Source organism: Mixophyes fleayi, chromosome 3 (assembly GCF_038048845.1).
Source record: "Mixophyes fleayi isolate aMixFle1 chromosome 3, aMixFle1.hap1, whole genome shotgun sequence".
NCBI lineage: Eukaryota > Metazoa > Chordata > Amphibia > Anura > Limnodynastidae > Mixophyes > Mixophyes fleayi.
The window spans coordinates 12414533-12437539 of NC_134404.1; the positions used below are offsets into that span (position 1 = coordinate 12414533).

The following is a 23007-nucleotide window of genomic DNA, read 5'->3' on the forward strand; positions in this document are numbered from 1 at the left end:
ATTGTTTAATTATAAATAGTTTACCTGTCCTTTAGAAACCAGAAATGGATAAGTAAAATTATCAGGCTAAGTCAACATTTATTGTGTAGCTGGAAGCTGGCTATAGTTTACAGAGGTCATATTAGTCTGTGGCCTAAGCTGACAGATTCCCTTATGCACATAGTTGTCAATTTTCTATTGTTGCCCTCTGTGAGATTTCGGAGGAGGTGTGTTGTGGGCAGAAGGGGGCGTGGCGAATATTGTCATTTTGTCATGTTATGGGGGACGGACCCAAAATGACGCAATTCGCAGCGGATTGCATCACTTAAATTTCCGACGGGTAGGTTGCGGGAGAATTGTCTGCTTTCCTGGGAGTTCGGGAGACCGACCCAAAATTCGAGAGTCTCCCAGACATTACAGGAGAGTGAGCAAGTATGTCTATATAGTGATAAGGAACTTTTATACAAACTTAATCATTGTCTGTGTTGATTTTTACCTGTACTATTATGATACAGTATGCTTTTATATTTGTATATATATAACCACACTATTACCACTGAATTCTATACTCAGCTAAGTGTCATCATCAGACATTGAGCGCTGTGATCCCTTCATTTTTCCTATTATTCATGAACGCACGGAAATGACACTTTTGACTGCCTACGATTTGAAGGGTGGAACGAGGGAAGGGAGGGGCATATGCACGTAGGTCATGTTCAGTAAGGGCGTGCCAACCACGGAAGAGCGCAGGCACATGCGGTTGATTCAAGCTCTGGGTACCTCTAAAGTATGTGAATTTTAGCCTTATCATTTGCATTAGCTACAGGACAGGTGTAAGTGCTAAGTGATTGTGATGATGGACGCGTATGCATGCCATAATATGTGTTTGCAAACAATGCATAATGTACAAATGCATTTTATATACATTGCGCATTAAGCACATCCTGATATATGTATTTCATATAAAAAATTGCTTACAAAAAAATTAAGTGCATTTTATTCATGATTATATTATTAAGGCTTGTTAATGTATTTCAGATGGTCTGAAATGTATTTTTTATGGTCTGTTCTGTCTATCTGCATGTATAAGTAATGTAGAGCCAGAGCATACATATACCCATTTTCAGATGGAAACATTTTTTGTGATCCTCTTGTACTTGAAAAGGGGGGTGCACGGGCGTGCAAGTTGCGTTCTATTTTCATTAAACATTAGTTGCGTTCAGATTGCTTTCTTTAATGAATTAGGCTTCTAGTGTGTAAATATAGTGTAGTCTTTGCACTAAGTTTATAAACAATGTAGAGTAAATGTTATGTGTGTATACAGTATAATGTGTATGCTATGTGTGTACAGTATACAATGTAGTATGTATGTTATCTGGGTATACAGTTTAACGTGTATATTATGTGTTTATACAGTGTAGTGAGTATGTTATATGTGTGTATATAATGTAGTGTGTGTCTCACCTCCAGTGCGGTTGAGTTGACTCATTGCTGTCCTCATAGTGTAGTTGAAGAAAGTCTGGATGTCTTTACCCCTCTGTGTCTGTCTGTCCCAGAATTCTGGTTCCAGTTTATCAATCCATGGCACCCGAGGTTGTGCAAGGCGAGAGTCACTGTTATAACTCCCAATCTGCTGATCATCCACATACCCAGCTATAGAGACCTCAGGCAGCCCCCATCCTGTACCTGAGACCCCCGTGTAATAATGCCGCAGAGAGTGACTGTCTGAGAGAGAGAAACAGACTGTTACATATCACATATATTATTCACAGAACAGCGATGACATTAATATAAAAAGAACTTCTATTACTTGAATTCATACCTTTATTTTATAGTATATTGGTAAGAGAAGGTAAAATAATATATACCAGTACACTAAGAGTGACTGAAGCATAAATATATCTATATCATAATAATAATACTATTATTATTATTATTATTATTATTATTATTATTATTACCAGGTAAATTAATGTATACTAGTATACAGAGAGTGACAGGTGTATAATACATGTACAGTATATGATGATGGTAATAACAGGTACAGTAATGTATACTAGTATACAGAGAGTGACAGGTGTATAATACATGTACAGTATATGATGATGGTCATAACAGGTACAGTAATGTATACTAGTATACAGAGAGTGACAGGTGTATAATATATGTACAGTATATGATGATGGTAATAACAGGTACAGTAATGTATACTAGTATACAGAGAGTGACAGGTATATAATATATGTACAGTATATGATGATGGTAATAACAGGTACAGTAATGTATACTAGTATACAGAGAGTGACATGCGTATAATACATGTACAGTATATGATAATAATAACAGGTACAGTAATGTATACTAGTATACAGAGAGTGACAGGTGTATAATGCATGTACATTATATGATGATGGTAATAACAGGTACAGTAATGTATACTAGTATACAGAGAGTGACAGATATATAATACTTGTACAGTATATGAGGATGGTAACAAAAGGTACAGTAATGTATACTAGTATACAGAGAGCGACAGGTGTTTAATACATGTACAGTATATGATGGTAATAACAGGTACAGTAATGTATACTTGTATACAGAGAGTGACAGGTATATAATACATGTACAGTATATGATGATGGTAATAACAGGTACAGTAATGTATACTAGTATACAGAGAGTGACAGGTGTATAATACATGTACAGTATATGATGATGGTAATAACAGGTACAGTAATGTATACTAGTATACAGAGAGTGACAGATATATAATACATGTACAGTATATGATGATGGTAACAAAAGGTAGAGTAATGTATACTAGTATACAGAGAGTGACAGGTGTAAACTACATGTACAGTATATGATGATGGTAACAACAGGTACAGTAATGTATAGTAGTATACAGAGAGTGACAGGTGTATAATACATGTACAGTATATGATGATGGTAATATCAGGTACAGTAATGTATACTAGTATACAGATAGTGCCAGGTGTATAACACATGTACAGTATATGATGATGGTAAAAACAGGTACAGTAATGTGAACTGGTTTAGAGGGTGACAGGTGTATAATACATATACAGTATATAATGATTGTAATAACAGGTACAGTAATGTGTACTAGTATATAGAGAGTGACAGGTGTATAATACATGTACAGTATATGATTGTAATTACAAGTACAGTAATGTATACTAGTATACATATAGTGACAGGTGTATAATACATGTACAATATATACTAATGGTAATAACAGGTACAGTAATGTATACTAGTATACAGATAGTGACAGGTGTATAATACATGTACACTATATGATTGTAATAACAAGTACAGTAATGTTTACTAGTATACATATAGTGACAGGTGTATAATACATGTACAATATATACTAATGGTAATAACAGGTACAGTAATGTATACTAGTATACAGAGAGTGACAGGTGTATAATACATGTACAGTATATGATGATGGTAACAACAGGTACAGTAATGTATACTAGTATACAGAGAGTGACAGGTGTAAAATACATGTACAGTATATGATGATGGTAACAACAGGTACAGTAATGTATACTAGTATACAGATAGTGCCAGGTGTATAACACATGTACAGTATATGATGATGGTAAAAACAGGTACAGTAATGTGAACTAGTTTACAGAGGGTGACAGGTGACAGGTGTATAATACATATACAGTATATGAAGATTGTAATAACAGGTACAGTAATGTATACTAGTATACATATAGTGACAGGTGTATAATACATGTACAATATATACTAATGGTAATAACAGGTACAGTAATGTATACTAGTATACAGATAGTGACAGGTGTATAATACATGTACAGTATATGATTGTAATAACAAGTACAGTAATGTATACTAGTATACATATAGTGACAGGTGTATAATACATGTACAATATATACTAATGGTAATAACAGGTACTGTAATGTATACTAGTATACAGAGAGTGACAGGTGTATAATACATGTACTGTATATGATGGTAATAACAGGTACAGTAATGTATACTAGTACACAGAGTGACAGGTATATAATACATGTACAGTATATGATGGTAATAACAGGTACAGTAATGTATACTAGTATACAGAGAGTGACAGGTGTATAATACATGTACAGTATATGATGATGATAATAACAGGTACAGTAATGTATACTAGTATACAGAGAGTGACAGGTGTATAATACATGAACAGTATATGATGATGGTAATATCAGGTACAGTAATGTATACTAGTATACAGAGAGTGACAGGTGTATAATACATGTACAGTATATGATGATGGTAATAACATTTACAGTAATGTATACTAGTATACAGAGAGTGACAGGTGTATAATACATGTACAGTATATGATGATGGTAATAACAGGTACAGTAATGTATACTAGTATACAGAGAGTGACAGGTGTATAATACATGTACAGTATGTGATGATGGTAATAACAGGTACAGTAATGTATACTAGTATACAGAGAGTGACAGGTGTATAATACATGTACAGTATATGATGGTAATAACAGGTACAGTAATGTATACTAGTTACAGAGAGTGACAGGTGTATAAATAAAATTACACTACAAGATGATGATAATAACAGATAATTTTTAAGCATGTACAATATATGATTATAATATCTGGTTGATATTTATTTTTGCAATCTTTGTAGTGTACGATTAATAGGGATAAACACCTGATACTGACCACGTAACTCTTAATGTATTTAATCCATCCATCACAGTCTAATTATCCTTGTTAGGCTCTTCAGTCAGTGTTAGGCAGTTTTGCTAGTTTGTGGTTTCTTACAAATATATATACAGATTTATATGTCATAGTAAGAGTTACAGAAGAGGTGAACAGGAGGGGAATATTCTACCTGGAAACACAGCTATTGTTCTCTGCTGCCCAGGATTCCCTCTGGATCCCATCGATCCATTCATAAAACACTGACCTTGTGTGTCTGTCCTGTCAGTTTCCAACCTCCGCAGACCTCCATGCTTCAGTACTCCATTTAATCTCTATTACTGCTCTGCTTTGTGCCTTACTGAATTGCCTTACTATAGCCACTGCATTACTGTACCACAGTAGTAATGGGCCATCCCTTTGCCTTCCTTACCTTATTGTTTTGTTTTATCATCATGTTTTTTCTCTTTCATTACATTTGACATGTTATTGATTTTGCCATTCTACTGTAATAATGCTTTTTTTCTGATTACCTACATTTCCAAGTTTCTACTGTAACCTAACTTAGCTGTTTCTCATTATCACTTTGTCCTCTCACTACACTGTCACACATCATTGTGTTCTACCCACCTATGCCTCATCACTATTGTTTTAACTGCTTTCCATTTTCATTCATATTACCAATTTTCTATCACTTTCCTTCCACTCGCATTTCGTTTATCACAATCACTCAACGTCTAACCTCACAGTACCTTTATTTATCAATCATCCTTTTAATTCCCAATCTCAAGTTCATCCCTAGCCCTATCTTTCTTATATCCTCTCCCTCTAACTGCTGTTTTCCTGTCCAACCTTCCTTCTTCCTCCTCCACCTCTTCCCCAGTGGCGCACGCAGGGGGGGTTTCTGGGTCTCCAGAACCCCCCCCCCCTCCGCTAGAAAAGTGCCCTACATATCGGCACTGTAATATAAGACAGCCGCAGCGCTGTCTAAGAAGCGTCTGCGGCCACGGACGCTTCTTTGACAGCGCCGCGGCTGCTGTATAGTACAGTGCAGCCATGTTTTGTTTTTTTCGGGGGTGGAGGAAACCAACCCCGAAAAATCCTCCATGCGCCCCTGTTCCCCTCTCCCTTTAATCTCCATCATCTTTCCCCTCTCTCATCCTTTCCTCAACTTCCCCCCTTCCCCCGCTATTTCCCCTAGCTGCTCTTCTGTCTACTAGAATCTCTCACTACAAGCAACCTGCTGCAAGTTCATTTCAAAAGACACCCAGAATCATGTTGGTCCAGGTATTAAAAATGGGTAATTATTGAGGATGCCCTTTTACAGGAGGACATCCTAAATGTTATTTCTGTCTTCCTAGAAATCACAGACCAGATCTTGGGAACATGACCTAAGGATCTCTCTGGACCAGTAGGGATGGTTGCTCAAACAATATGTAGCAAAATATTTAATTAATATTGCCATAAATTAATATGTGTACAAAATTTACATGCGATGGTACCTTGTTTTCTCTAATTTACAAGTATTTTCCGCAGGCTTCTAATATGTGTTGGATCAACTATGGTATATGAAAATTATTGCACATTTGGTAGGAATTTCCCAATATAGGAAGACCATGTTAACTTAGTTGAACAAGTTACTAATGTCCGAATAATTCAAGATCACCTTACTGTGTTGCTGTGCAGACCTATTAAACCACTTACTAAACTTCGTGATGAACTTATCATCATTATTGTTTGTTTATATATAGAACTGATAAATATTATACCTTGTTGAACAGAATATATATAATCATTCACATTATCCTTCATAATATAGCAAGTGACTGGGAAACAGAGACCGTCCTTGCAGAAGGGCTGTTAAAATATTTATATTGTCTCATATGAACTATATGGACAAAAGTATTCGACCGCTTGACCATTACACCAACAGGGGCTGTAATGACATTGTATTCAAGTACATACACTTTAATTTGGAGTTGGTCCCCCTTTTGCAGCAATAACAGCTTCCACTCTTCTGGGAGGACTTTCCACAATTTGTTGCAGTGTTTATTTCGGAATTTGTGCTCATTCATTTTGAAGAGCATTTGTGAGGTCAGACACTGATGTTGGACGAGAAGACCTGGCTCACAATCTCTATTCCAGTTCTTCCCAAAGGTGCTTGATAGGGTTGAGGCCAGGGCTGTTTACATACCTTTAACTTATTTTTATTGTCACCTTTTGGAAACGTAAAAATCAAACATTCCACTCATCTCAACACCATTCATTTAAATATGAGTCAGTAGAACTCTCATATTTTTATTTCCTTTGCACAATTCCACTTTTTTAACAATAAAGATATATTCCAACAATTCCTCATTCTCTGTCTTCACCCTTTATTTCTCCCTGTATTTCTCTACCTACACACAGGTAGGCAGATGTCTTCTGGGTCCTCCATCAGGTCCACCAGGCACCTAGATGTGCTAGTTTACATATGTATTCATGTACCTGATATTTATTGTATTGTAACCAACTATATTCACAGGTTGCATCTATTGTATATATATATATATAACATCTACTGCTATAAATTAAGATATTTTTTTTAAATGCAAAGATGACTAAAATCTAGAAGGAAAAGTAGCTGATATTGTCACAAAAATAGAAGGAAATGTAATCTTTAAAAACTGGTTTGTATTTGTGAAGTAAAACAATAAATACAGGTAATGATATAACATTGTACTGGATTGTAATCTTTATAGGGATTATATGATGACAATTCTACATTCATCGCAAACTAAAACACTTTCATTCTAATGTTGATGGATGCAGAAGTTTCTCTGCCTTTTACAAACATCTCTGAAGCTTTCTGTTGATAAATGTCCCCAATGTGTATATATTGCTTTATATGATACAATGTTATTAGGATAAACACCACATATAGCCAAAATACATAGTAATATGTACCTGATACCTTCCCTACATACTCACCAGAATACACTCTTGAGACCCCCAGAAAAAGCAGGAATAGGTTGAACACCATCATTCTCCTCTGTGTGATATTTTGGAGACCTGGAACAATAACAGCACAAACTTCAGCTGAGAGAAACTCACATCTAATAGTGTCAACCAGTGAGTCAGTAACTCTCTATATAAAAGGTGAGGATCTATTTCCTGATTGGGTGATTTGTGTCTCTGGCCAATAGGAAAATGAACAGATAATCAGCAGTAATCTGAGAGGGGCCCTGATTCATTAAGGAAAGTAAAGCAAAAAAATATTGCATTGGAGGGGAGGTAAATTTAAAATGTAATGGCAGATTTATAGTTGGGGTAGGGCATGTTCTAGATCAACTTTACATTTCAGTATATAAATAATGCTATCAAATATGTGTGTGCTACATGAAAAAGCAGCCAGTATTTTTCCTACCTGCAAATTAATAAACTCATTTGAACCCCTTGCATTGTGACATGGTTTGTCCAGGAGAAAATGTGCTCCTTTTTTTTGCTTTGCTCTCCTTACTAAATCAGGCCCAGAGTGTGCATGGAAAGATAGGCCATATCTAAACCAATTATAACCCAGGGAGATTAGAGCCTTTGCACCCACCCCCAAAAATGTGTAGATAATAAGGATGTCCTGTTACAAGAGGGTAGTCTAGGTGTTCTCAACCTATTCAATTCCGACCATAAATTTTACCTTGGAGATTTGGGATAAATTGAACAATTAACGTTAACGGAACATCCTTCTCCAACCCCGGTTTGGAGACACCCACTAATTTCACTGACAAATGCAACTACACAAGCATTGGTTAGATCTGGGGTTAAAAGATTCTCACATAGTCTATGTGAGTTTGCTCCAAATTCTATTAGGGATGTGCAAGAAATACGAACTATCACAATTGCTTTATTTTATGCAATTGCAGATTAGAGGTTTTATTCAATCACAGATTAAAGCATTTAAATTGTTGCATCTTATACAATTGAAGGCACATTCTCATTAGAGATGGGTGGGCTCGGTTCCCCGAGATCCGAATTCAGCCAATCCGAGTACCGAGACGAGCACGCTCGGTACTCTCCCGCCCGTTCGGAATCGAAATGGAGGCAAAACGACATTGTGACGTATTCGTATTTCTGAGCACGGTTCTCGCGAGATTTGAAAAGCATAAATACAACCTCCACAGTAATCAATCGCCATTTGACAGAGGGAGAAAGCAGGGTTAGGTCACACAGGCTATATCAGCGCAGGGACAGAGCAGTAATTGTTTCTATTCAATACCATTCTAATCTTAATACCAGTTGTTACAGCAGTAAGAGAAGGATATAGGAGGGTTTTTTTGTCACCAGTATATAAAACAATTTGTAGCACTACAAGTGCTTTGGCCTCATTATAATAGATTCAAAGCAGTCCACATATGAGCAGAATCAGCAACCCGGTTCTGTCACCAGTCCTAATGGTAGTGTTCCCAGTACGTCATCTGGGAAAGGTGATGTCAAACTACATATTCTTTTGAAATCAGGCAAAAACACACGCACCCAAAAAAATTTTACCGTGTTGAAGCGAAAAAGAAGTGTAACTGAGGAAAAGTTAAGTGCCGATAAAAAACAAATTTCCAACATGCCATTCTACACACGCAGTGGCAAAGAGAGAATGAGGCCTTCGCCCTCCTCTATTAGTGGCAGATCCAAAAATGTTACCGAGCCTTCTTCTTGTACGGTCACTCGTGAACAAGCAAGACCAAGTAATTTGGAGTCTAAAAGTGGTGCACAACTACTGTTATGCGTCAAAGCCGAGCTGCAAGAAAACAGTAAGGCATTAGAGGATAATGTATGCTCTGAATCAGAAATGACAACTAACCCTGTGGAGAGTCCATCCAACAGTGGTATGTCTAATCGTGAGCATTCTGTTAGTGACAGTGTATCCATAAAGAAGGGTCCATTCATCAGTTCTGCTGATGTGTGCCTTAACAGCATAAGTGTAGTCAGTGATACACCAATTGAGGATGCCACTTTGGAATTAGAAGAGGATGAGGGGGAGATTTGTGTAGGCGACGAGGGCAGACAGATACCAAATTGCCTTTCTCAATTTCTATTTATATTCTAGACTCTATAACGGCTGAATAGTTTTCTATTTTACTCCTAGCGGAGAGGGGGTCTGATGCAGACAGATACCAAACTGCCTTTGTCCATTCATTTCTATAATCTAATTCTACAGTCTATGCAGGCTGCTTTTTTTCTATTCAACTACAAGTGGAGGGTGGGGGGGTCATAGACAGCCACTAAACTACCTTGGTCCATTTATTTTTTATATTGTTCAGTCTATGCAGGCTGCTTTTTTTCTATTCAACTACAAGTGGAGGGCGGGGGGGTCTATAGAGACTGAAACCAAACTGCCTTTGTCCATTTCAATTTATATTGTACAGTCTATAACGGCTGAATTTTTTAGTATTTTCCACAAGTGGAGGGGGGCCTAGAGAGACAGAAACCAAACTGCATTTGTCCATTTCTTTATATATTTAACTATAAGTGTAGGGTGTAATATACACCCAAAGACGATGGCTGCATTGCCAATAGGCTAAGATGAAGAGGAAGACAATCAGATTTGTGTGCAAAATTAAGGATGGCCTACCAGGGATTAAACTGTTTTCTTCCTAATTTATTAGCTTTAGAATTACCTTACTTATCCAAGAAACAGGTGGAGCACTAAATTTGGTTATTTTATGCCCAAAAACATTGATTTTTAAACAAAATAGCAAAACAAAACCAGACAAAACCAAAACACGCAAGGGCGGTTTTGCAAAACCAAAACACGACGGTAATCCAGATCCAAAACCAAAACCAAAACACGGGGGTCAGTGAGCATCTCTAATTCTCATACACAGCAGGACTATGTGGGACAATCTTACTTCTCTATTCTCTCTCAGCTTATAGAACCATTCAAAGCATCTTGTGAATGTAACCTGAGGATCTCTGTGGACCAGTAGGGATGGCTGCTCATCATTCAATAAATAGCTTATTCTTTAATTACTATTGCCATAAATGAGTATCTGTACAAATTTACACACAATGGTACCTTGTTTCCTCTAACTTACAAGTGTTTTCTGCAGGCTTCTAATATGTGTTGGAGAAACTGTGGCAATGGAACATTTTTGCACATTTGGTGGGAATTTACCATTTTAGGAAGACTCCAAAAATCTAGCGTCCGACCTTGAGCGCTAACACTAGGCTTGACCTTAAATATTACACATTAGCAGAATAAACCATCTGTAATCCTGTTGAGCAACTAAGGTAAGGATATATGATGCTGCTTCAATCTAGAAGTTGTCTGTGTATCAACTGCAAAGTAAACAAACACAAGATAAAAGGAGAAGCAAAGAAGCACAAAACAAATCCTTATCTGAGAAATGTATGGAACTTAAATAATACGATCATATTTTGGAAACTGTGGAATGGTCTCTTCCTTTTTTTATCCCTATACGTGCACTAGAGGAGATGTATAAGCTATTGGTGATATAACAAGTCCGGATCATTAGATATAGGTGCTATATTTTATAGCTCTTTTTTTATTTAATTTAGTTTTTGTTATTGATTTAACCTATAGTGCATTTTATGTGTAATTTTTATGATTTAAATAATAAATTGTCTTTATATAATGATTCAATGCTCGAGTGATATATTTTATCTCAGATAAATATTTGTTTTGTGTTTCTTTGCTCCATTTTAGGAAGACCGCCTTTAATTTAGATGAACAAATAACTAATGTCCAAGTAGCTCAGAATCCTCTTCCTGTGTTGCTGAGCGGTAATTTTAAACCACTTAGTAAACTTTAAGATAGACTCATTATTATTAATAATGTTATTATTATTGTCTATTTCTATAGCGCCAATAATATTATACAGTGTTGTACAGAATATATGTAATCATTCACATTACCCTCCACAATATAACCAATGACTATAAGACAGAGATCGTCCTTGCAGAAGGGCTGTTATAAACAATCTATTATATTGCCCCAATGGAACATACCTCTGTCCTTCTCAATGACACTGTTAAATCTTTTCATAAAACTTAGTAGACTTAGTATTTATATAATAACTTCCCCATGCCAGGAAATGTAAAAATTTAGTTTTATTGAGTTACTGTCAGCAGTAATTTGTACTGTATTTATATACCTTTAATTTTTTTTATTTGCTACCTTTTGGAAACATACACATCATACATTTCCCCCGTCCCAACACCATTCATTTACATATAAATCAGTAGAACTTTCATATTTCTATTTCCTTTCCACCCTTCTCCTTTTTAAAACAATAGAGGAATATTATAACATTTCCTCATTCTCTGTCTTCACCCTTTATTTTTCCCTGTATTTCTCTACCTACACACAGGTAGGCAGATGTCGTCTGGGTCCTCCATCAGGTCCACCAGACACCTATATGTGCTAGTTTACATATGTATTCATGTACCTGATATTTATTGTATTGTAACCCATTAACCCATTGTATTCACATGTTGCATTTATTGTGTAATATATATATATATATATAAACATCTGCTGCTATAAATCATATTTTTTTTAAATGCAAAGAGGACTAAATTCTAGATGGAAAAGTAGCTGATATTGTCACAAAAATAGAAGGAAATGTAATCTTTAAAAACTGTTCTGTATTTGTGAAGTAAAACAATAAATACAGGTAATATAACATTGTACTGGATTGTAACCTGTATAGGGATTATATGATGACAATTTTCATCATAAACTAAATCACTTTCATTTTCATGTTGGTAGATGCAGTGTATTTATATACCTTTATATACCTTTATATACCTTTAACTTTTTTTTATTGACACCTCTTGGAAATGTACACATCATATATTCCCCCATCTCAACACCAATCATTTACATATAAGTCATTAGAACTTGCATATTTAATATTTCTATTTCCTTCCCACCCTTCCTCTTTTTTTACAATAAAGAAATTCTCCTACAGTTCCTCATTCTCTGTTTTCACCCTTTATTTCTCCCTGTATTTCTCTACCTACACACAGGTAGGCAGATGTCTTCTGGGTCCTCCATCAAGTCCACCAGACACCTAGATGTGCTAGTTTACATATGTATTTATGTACTTGATATTTATTGTATTGTAACCCATTGTATTCAGAGGTTGCATTTATTGCATATTTATGTATATAACATCTGCTGCTATAAATCATATTTTTTTTTAAATGCAAAGATGACTATATTCTAGATGGAAAAGTAGCTGTAATCTTCATAGGGATTATATTCTGACAATTTTATAATCATCATAAACTAAAACACTTTCATTATAATGTTGGTGGATGCAGAAGTCTTACACTGATCTCTGAAGCTTTCTGTTGATAAATGTCCCCAATGCTGTATATATTGCATAAAATGCACAGCGGGGAAGCTTTCCCCAAATAACACACCGTTGTGACATAACCTTTACCAAACCAAATAAAAACACGGACACCAAATTAAAGTTGGAATAAATGACGGTATTTATTAATATTTAAACTAATAGGACTGTAAGGCGGACGAGAGCAGGGCAGTCAGGAGCGCAAAACCAATAAAGGTGGAAAGGTCAGACCATAGTACCACCAACCCAGGATCATACCTTATCTATTGGCCGGTGCTAAAATCAAGTCCAACGGCAAGACTACGTCCCCTATAAACTCCGCCAGTATAATCCATACAAAACTGGCCCAATGGTCCTCCTAACATACGGACCAACCATGGTATGACACCATAACCACAGAGGGGTAGTGACCTATGACAAGATCACCCGAGCACCATATGCACAGTTACCGACTGCACTGCTCTCCTACTCCCAAACTACCAACTACAACTCAAAGTTACCCAAGAAATTGCAGGGAGGGCGGGAGGAATCCGGAAGCAGGAAGAACTATATCCTCTGTGCACTGACTTATAACTGTGTATAAGTCCCAACCCCTTCCTGCTTCCATTGGCTGAAACTCCAGGAATCCACAGATAACAGGTTCTTTGGCAAGTCACTCACCCGCATGATTTTAACTGTGTTTAGTCTAATGGACACACTTCTCTTATATTATACAATGTTATTTGTATACTAAGATAAAAACATCATCCTCCTATGTGTAATATATTGGGGACCTGAAACAATAACAGCACAAACTTCAGAGGAGAGAAACTCACAAGTATAGTGTCACCCAGTGAGTAAGTAACTGTATATAGGAGGTGAGGTTCTCTATGCTGATTGGGTGGTGTTTGTGTCTCTGGCCAGTAGGAAAATGAACAGATAATCAGTAGTTACCTGACAGAGTGTGCATGGAAGGATGGGCCAGTTCTAGACCAAGATTTTGCATGGCGATAAGGGACTTTGCACCCACCCCCCAAAAATGGGAATATCTTGAAGATTCCCTGTTGACAGATGTTAACTGTGACAGATGTGGTCTAAGTGTGCTGGTATATGGATCGCTACGCTCCGTCTCCTTATTGACAGCCCAAATCCCCAGTGGTCTAGGAGGAAGTGGGGCAGGACGCTTCACATCTATTATGTGCTAATGTGCATGCGCAAACTGTGCAAACTGGAAGTTCGGCATCACAACAACACTTCCATTACAGACCTATATGGAACAAGTCGCAGCATAGAGAGCTGCGTGCCCTAGGTGTAATATAAGTCCCAAAGCATACCAGAAGGTGACCGGAGGCTCCCTATAGATAATAGAGGAGTCTGTACCCGCAAGTACAAGCTGGTGCCCAGGAAAAATTTAATCATGTCTGCAGCCTATTCATGCAAGCTAGCTGGGTCTTTACATACTTTTCAATAGGAGAGGTGTGACAAATAAGCCTCTTTGCCACATACCTCTCCCCTAAGCGTCGACAACCTCGTTGACACTGACACTGTGAAGAGCGCATCTTGTTGAGAAAGGGCATCTGTGTTTTTGTGCAAAGTCCCTAACCCAGCGGTTCCCAAAGTGTGCGCCGTGGCTCCCTGGGGTGTTGCGGCGCTGTCACAGGGGTGCCGCGATCGCACTCCAAAAAACCCAAAAAACAAACGTACCCATCCAGCGCCGGATCCTCCTTCTAGCTGTTCTCACTGACTGCCGGGCGTGAAGTCATCACATTCAACAGTGTCAGTGAGGAGCGGCAGCAGAGAGGACATCAGGACAGAAGACAGCGGAACATGAAAAAAGAAGGTAAGTAAAGGAAAGGAGAGTGAAGGGGGACAGAGACGCTGAAGGAGTGGGACAGAGAGAGATGCCGAAGGAGGGGGAAAGAGAGAGAGACGATGAAGGAGGACGATATAGAGAGAAGTTGATGGAGGGGGAAATAGAGAGAGATGCTGAAGGGGGGGACTGAGAGAGATGCTGAAGGGGGGACAGAGAGATACTGAAGGGGGAGAGAGAGAGATGCTGAAGGGGGGACAGAGAGATGCTGAAGGGGGGACAGAGAGAGATGCTGAAGGGGGGGAGACAGAGATGCTGAGGGTGTGAGATGGTGAAGAGGGGCAGTGATATGATGAAGGGGCACAATGTGATAGTGAAGGGGTCTAAATACTTCTTACGTTATTTTGACCCAACTACTTAAAAAACGGGACTACCCGGTAAATATTTTTGCTTGGGGTGTCTTGGAAAAATGATGGTGACCCTAAGGGTGCCTCGAACTGAGAAAGTTTTGGAACAACTGCTCTAGCCTATGAAAATGAAATGGTAGATCTGGAGTTCTAGGAACCACCTTGTTACCCAGGCATTCACCTCCTTGCCTCAATACATCCACTTCAGTAGTGCATGGTCAGTGACAAAGGTGAATTCTCTACCCAGGAGGAAGTACCTGAGAGCCTCAATGGCCCATTTGATTGCCAAGCACTCCTGTTCGACATTGTGTATTTCTTCTCCCTTGTCAGAAGTTTGCGGCTCAAGAGGATGGGTTTCTCTGTCTTCTTAAACCCCTGAGAGAGCACAGCACACAAACCTAGTCCAGAAGTATGCATTTGGATATACAATCTACTGCTGAAATCCGGTGCTTGGGCCATTGGTGCCGAATACAGAGTCACTCAAAGTTCCCGCCACTCAGCCTCCAATTCTTACAATCAGACTAACTTGTCTAGACAAGCCTTTTTAGGAGCTCGGTAAGAGGAGCAGTCCTAGTGCCAAAATTAGCCATAAACCGGCTACAGTACCTCAACTAGATCCAGGAAGGTTCTCAGCTGGGCCTTCCACACAAGCTTGGGCCAATCTCTGACAGCCTTTACTTTGTCAACTTGGGGTTTGACCTGACCTTGTCCCACAACATACCCCAAGTATTTTTCCTCACGCATGTCCAATGCGCACTTTTCATGATTGGCGATTAGACCCGCCTCCCTGAGTAAGGCTAGTACTGCCTCCACTTTGGGTAGATGTGTCTCCCAGTCTTGAGAGGGGATGACTAGGTCATCTAAGTATGCAGCTGCATACTCCTGGTGTGGTTTTAAGAGCCAATTCATGGCCCTTGGGAAGGTGGTGGGAGCACCATGCAGCCCAAAAGGCAGTACTTTGTACTGGAATTACCCATCTGGGGTTGAAAAGGAGGTCTTAACCTTGGCAGATGGTGTTAGGGGAATCTGTCAGTAGCCTTTGGTCAGATCTAATGAGATAAGGTACTGACTATTGGCCAAGGTTTTCATCTCATCAATTCTGGGCATCGGATGCAAGTTGAAACGGGAAACTTCGTTTAATCTTCTAAAATCATTGCAAAAATGAACACTCCCATTTGGCTTGGCCACTAACACAATGGGGCTATTCCAGTTGCTATTGGATTCCTCAATGACATTGAAGTACAACATTTTTTTAATGTCTTGTTTAACAGCTATGCAACTAGCTTCAGGATTACGGTGTGACCTTCTTCTCACCACCCCTGGAGGTGCAACTACATCGTGTTCTGTGAGTGTGGTATGTCCAGGTACCTCAGAAAACACATTAAGGTTCCTGTGAACCATTTCCTCAGTCTGTCCTCTCTGCACTGGTGACAGATCGCCCCTTATGAGATCTTTGGTTTCCTGCACCATTGTGTTTATCAACATGGCTTGTAGCTCCTTCCTTTCATGCTATGGTTTCTGCAAGTTGACATGATCTGTCTGAATGGGTTTTCTCCTCCCTTCCTGCCTGACTTTATAATTAACAGGTGTCAAAGTCGAATAATTGGATGAAAGTATATTGATTAATAATGTTTTACCGTGCGATTGCATTAGGTATGCCACGTGTCATGATGCAATCGCACGATAAGTAGCGCACGCATACACTTACACTTACACATTCACTCATATATAGTTCATATTTATTAAGGTTCCAATCCACATTTATTTGTTAGTAATATGTATTAGATGCATATAGAATTCTGTAGTAAAGGTATTTATGGTTCAGGTGTTTTAAAAGGTAAAGAGTTTGGTCTTATATTAAAGCTTATTTCACCAGCATTAACCCGGTGTGGACAGAGTAGCGATCGCATCTTGCGATCGCAAGATACAAGCATTATGAGATTAATACTCAAAAGTACTTTTGTGTAGGTCAGTTTGAACTGGTCATTCAGAGTCAAAACATGTGAACAATGGTTGGGGGAGGTTGCCCCTCACCCTTTGTAAGGATCAAATGAACTGACCTATCACCTGCAAGGATCTGGAATATCATTAACCCTGGACCAATGAAGACCTCACTAAGTATTATCTGTAAACTATATACAAGCATGCTCGCCTTTGTTCTAGTTTTTATTGATCCTGGCAACGTGAAAGCATGGCTGTATTCACTGAACATGGATGAACACTATTAAGAAGATGTAATGTATTCAGTGTTTTTATACTTTCCTGCTTTATTGTAACATCTTTAATGTGTAATAATGACTTGCTATATTTTGCAATTAAATATTCTTGTGCATTGGAACCACAACAATTGCATTGGACAATGTTTTATTGGTAAGCAATAAAATGACTTTAATACAGGCCACACAGCCTTAATCACCTCATATGGTGTCTGCCAATGTGTGAAGAGCTTACTTTCTTGTGTGGGTACAGGACAAGAACTTTGTCACTTGGTTGGAAAGCGCTAAGTACAGCTGTTTCTTATTTGTCTTGCCTGTGCCTCATGCATATGTTCCTGTACCAAGAGGGGGATCTTCCCCAAACTGTCATACAACTGGGACACAAATTGGATCACATTGGGTTCTTTAGGACTCTGTTGTTCCCAGCCCTCCTTGAGAATATCCAAAATGCCCCTTGGCTGCCTGCCATACAACAATTCAAATGGGCTGAACCCTGTAGATGCTTGAGGTACCTCCCTCACTGTGGACATTAAATATGGTAATAACACATTCCAGTCCTGTTTTTCCTGCGCTACTGCCTTTCTCCCCATATGTTTGAGTACCCTACTAAAATGTTCCACTAACCCGTCAGTCTGCGGGTGATATACTGATGTTTGTAACGTTTCTACTCTTAACGACCAGCATAGATCTTTCACAAGGCGGGACATAAAGGGAGTACCCTGATCAGTCAAGATTTCTTTGGGTATACCCAACCTGGTACAATACAGAAGGAGTTCTTTTGCTATTATGCTGGACTTTTTATTGCGCAAAAGGTATAGCCTCGGAATACCTGGTGGCATGATCTACTAGGACCAGTATGTAACCACAAGCCAATTTCTCTAATGGACCTTCCAAATCCATACCAACATGCTCAAACGGGGTTTGCACCAAGGGAATAGGAATTAGCGGGGCCTGGAAGTTTGCCTTTGGACATGGTCCCTGACATACCGGACATGTCCGGCATAACCTCTTTATTGCCTCGTGTACATCTGGCCAATAGAACCTGAGCCATATACGCTCCTGCGTTTTATCTTCCCCCAAATGTCCCCCACACAGATGTGTATGTGCAACTTTGAGCACAAGTGGTACATGGATTTGTAGCATCAACAACTGCTCAACAATTTTATTGTGTACTTTAGCAACTCTATACAATAAATAATTTTTCACAATATAATAGGCAATAACTTCTGCAGGCTTATCAGCCTTCTCTACCCCATTTATCTCAATTACATTTTTATAAACATTATCTAAGGCAGTATCTCCAAGTTGGTCTCAGCCAAAGTCTCTTAAGGGAAACAAGTTAGATAACCCTGACTCATCTGAGTCCCCTTTGGGAGGCGTGGGCGCTATAACTGAAGTCTCGCCAACAAGTGATGGCAAGAGCTGGTTCTACGTTGGAACTTACACTAACCCCTTTGTCTTTTCTTCAGTCACTTGGCTGGCGAAGGTGTATTTTTCTGAACTTTCTGATTCAGGTTTTGTGGCAGAGCATGGCACGTTTCGCTTCCTGTGCCCTCAAGCTCCACAGTCAAGGCCTCAATTGCCGACATGTCCAGCTGGATTCGCTCCTGGAGGATCTCCTTGAACAGTGGAAAGGATTAAAGGGTACAGCAGTTTTGGGACAACTGCCGCTATTATTGTGACTGTCTGTCCATTTACGGTAAAAGGCAAAAGAGTCCTGTCGTATTCCTTGGCTGTCCAGTGGACACGGAGTACCTTCACCTTAGGCAGTGAGCAGTTTTTCTGGTATTATGGAATTGGAAACTAATGATTATTATTATTATTATTAATATTTATTTATAAGGCACCACAAGGCGTCCGCAGCGCCGTACAGAGACAAACAAAATTACAATACAATGGGAGACAGCACAGTACAGTAAACACAACAACTCAGTAAGCTCAATGCCCAGCTAGAGAGGGCGGGGAAGGGGGAGGGAGGATCCGCAAACGACGGGGCCCAAGAAGGAAGGCACGGAAGACAGGGAGACCCCCAGGGGGAGGAGGGAGCGAGAGTGGACGTGGGGTGGAGGACCCTCGAGGAGGAGGGCTAAGTAGCTGGAGAGCAGAGTTAGAAGTGGTGGAAACAGGAGGAGAGATGGCCCTGCTCAGAGGAACGTACAATCTAAGGGGAGGTGTGGACAGACAGAGAGACGCAGGGGAGAGAGGGAGAGTAGGGGGACAGAGGCAGAAGATAAGGTAGGAAGTTAAGTGGGAGACAGAAAGGCTTTAAGAAAAAGGTGGGTTTTTAGGGCCCGTTTGAAACTGGACAGATTAGGGGAAGTTCTGATGGAGGAAGGGAGCTTGTTCCAGTGGAGGGGGGCAGCGCGGGCGAAGTCTTGGATACGCGCGTGGGAGGAGGTTATAAGGGGGGAAGAGAGGCGACGGTCAGAGGCAGAACGGAGAGGGCGGGATGGAGCATGAATAGAGAGGAGGGTGGAGATGTAGGGCGCAGTGGAGTTGGCGAGGGCCTTGTAGGTGAGTGTGAGGAGCTTAAAGAGGATTCTGAAGGGGAATGGGAGCCAGTGAAGGGCTAGGTAGAGGGGGGAGACAAAAGAGGAGCGGCGGGAGAGGAAAATAAGCCTAGCTGCAGCGTTAAGGACGGATCGAAGGGGATCGAGATGAGAGTGGGGGAGGCCAGTGAGGAGGAGGTTGCAGTAGTCCAGGCGGGAGATGATCAGAGAGTGGATAAGGCATTTGGTGGCATCTTGGGAGAGGAAGGGCCGGATGCGAGCGATGTTGCGCAGCTGGAAGCGGCAGGATTTAGCAAGAGAGAGGATGTGGGGGCCAAAGGAGAGAGAGGAGTCGAGGATGACACCAAGGCAGCGAAGTTGGGGGACAGGGGAGATAGAGGTGTTGTCGACAGTGATGGAGAGGTCAGAAGGGGATGGGGTATGAGAGGGAGGAAAAACTATGAGCTCAGTTTTGGCAAGGTTAAGTTTGAGGAATCGAGAGGACATCCAGGAGGAGATGGCAGAGAGGCAGGTGGACACCCTAGAGAGGAGGGAGGGAGAGAGATCAGGAGAGGAGAGGTATAGTTGAGTGTCGTCAGCGTAAAGGTGGTAGCTGAAGCCGAAGGAGCTGATGAGTTCACCCAGGGAGGAGGTGTATAGAGAGAAGAGTAAGGGTCCCAGAACAGAGCCCTGAGGGACCCCGACTGGAAGGGAGGATGGGGGGGAGAGAGACCTATAGGTGGTGACAGAGAAGGATCGGTGAGTAAGGTAAGAGGTGAACCAGGACAGGACTGGGCCGGAGAGGCCGAAAGACTGGAGGGTGTGAAGGAGGAGGGGTGGTCAACGGTGTCAAAGGCTGCAGAGAGGTCAAGGAGGATGAGAAGGGAGAAGTGGCCCCTGGCTTTAGCAGAGAGGAGGTCATTGGTGACTTTGGCCAGGGAAGTTCCAGTGGAGTGGAGGGGACGGAAACCAGACTGGAGAGGATCAAGGAGGGAGTATTCAGAAAGGTAGGAGGTGAGACGGCTGCAGACGAGCCTCTCGAGAATTTTGGAAGCAAAAGGGAGAAGAGATAAGGGGCGATAGTTCTAGAGAGAAGTGGGGTCGAGATTAGGTTTCTTAAGAATGGGGGATACGAGAGCATGTTTGAAGGAGGAGGGGAAGATGCCAGTGGAGAGGGAGAGATTAAAGAGGTGAGCGAGGTGGGAGCAGGTGGTGGGAGAAAGGGAGCGAAGAAGGTGGGAGAGGATGAGATCCAGGGGACAGGTAGTGGGGGGTGAGGATGAAATGAGAGAGTGGACTTCCTCGCCGGTGGTGGGACGGAAGGAGTGGAGAGGAAGGTGGTTGGGGGGAGGACAGAAGAGTGGGAGGGGTGGAAGAGAGAGTGGAGGAGGAGATTTCAAGTCGGATGGCCTCGATTTTAGAGAAGAAGGAGGCGAAATCGGAGGCAGTCAGGGAGGAGGGAGGGGGGGAGGGGAGGGGGACAGGAGAGTGCTGAAGGTGGCAAAGAGGCGGCGGGGGTTAGAGGACTGGGAAGAGATGAGGGATTTAAAGAAAGATTGTTTAGCGAGTGAGAGGGCAGAGCTGTAGGATAAAAGGATGAATTTAAAGTGGAGGAAGTCAGCCAGGGAGCGAAATTTTCTCCTGTGACGTTTGGCGGAACGGGAGCATTTTTGGAGGAAGCGGGTAAATTTGGAGTGCCAGGGTTGGGGTTTGGAGTAGCGGGGATGGACGGAGTGGGCAGGGACGACCGCGTCCAGAGCGGAGGTGAGGGTGTGATTATAGAGGGAGACCGCCTGTTTGGGGCAGGCCTGGGAGGAAAGGGGAGAAAGGAGGGTATCGAGAGAGGAGGACTGAGAGGCTGGGTCAAGAGCGTCGAGGTTGCGTATGGACAGAGTAGGTTTGGGCAGGGGGAGGGGAGCAGGAGAAGAGGAGAGAGAGAAGGAGAGGAGATGGTGGTCGGATAGAGGAAAGGGAGAGATGGAGAAGTCGGAGAGATTACATAGGTAGGAGAAGACAAGATCAAGGGAGTGACCAAGGCAGTGGGTAGAGGAGGAGGTCCATTGGGTGAGACCAAGGGAGGAAGAGAGGGTGAGCAGTTTGCTGGAAGCAGGGTAGGTGGGGTTGTCGATGGGGATGTTAAAGTCACCGAGAATAATCGAGGGGAGATCGGAGGAGAGGTAGTGAGGAAGCCAGCTAGCAAAGTTGTCAAGGAAGAGGGAGGTGGGGCCAGGGGGGCGGTAGATGACAGTGATGCGGAGGTGGATGGGGTAGAAGAGGCGGATGGAGTGAGCTTCAAAAGAGGAGAAGGAGAGGGAGGGTTCAGGGGGAATGACACGAAAAGTACAGGTGGAGGAGAGGAGGAGGCCAACTCCACCGCCTGGACACATCACTACCCAAATCTATTTGAGCCAGCACCAGATGGTGATTCAAAAACACCACCATGCGGAATAAACAGGACTTCTCTGTAACTGGACTCATAGTACATCAGCTCGGATAGGTTGCTTGTGTGTACGCTAGTGAACAAGCCATAGGTTCTACTAATGTTGGGAACAGTGCCCGCAAATGTGCCGATCCACATTCCACCTACTAAGTTTTAGCCACGGCACAAACTTTGGAGTGTACAATGAAGGTTTGGGCATATGCTGCAAGGTGCTGTATCTCTGCACGACAGCAGCCAGTTCCTCATACCTCATACGTCTGAGGATCCACTTGCAGTGCCCACCTTTGGAGCCCTCGGTCCATACCCCGGATACAATGGTCAATGGCCAGAATTTTGATCATGCTGCCTGCATTGTTCTTTCCTGTCTGCAACCACTTCTTCAGTGTTCTACCAAGTTCAGCAAGCTGAGCCGGAACCTTTGGAGAGTCTTCAGTCATGATATCGTTGGGCTTCCCCTGCTCTGGTGACTCCAACTCTCACCAAGATGGCGGTTTTCAGCAGCTGATAGTCGCCAGCCTGGTCCTCGTCCAGGTCTATATAGGTACGCTGTGCTTCTCCTGAAAGATAGGGAGCAAAGTGTTCGGACCAAGTCCCAGGTGGCTACTTGGCTCGGGT

At 41.2% G+C, this 23007-nt stretch overlaps 2 protein-coding genes across 2 annotated transcripts in view; both read right to left on the reverse strand.

Moving 5' to 3' along the window:
• LOC142143338 (major histocompatibility complex class I-related protein 1-like) overlaps positions 1-23007 on the reverse strand; it is a 719063-nt gene that overhangs the window by 358698 nt on the left and 337358 nt on the right. The gene's annotated exons all lie outside the window — the stretch shown is intronic.
• The window catches only part of LOC142142500 (major histocompatibility complex class I-related protein 1-like), a 189804-nt gene that overhangs the window by 17874 nt on the left and 148923 nt on the right, over positions 1-23007 (reverse strand). The window contains exon 2 of the mRNA XM_075200385.1: positions 1444-1704. Within this exon, the coding sequence (XP_075056486.1) occupies positions 1444-1704 (261 nt within the window). The remainder of the gene's footprint in view (positions 1-1443; positions 1705-23007) is intronic.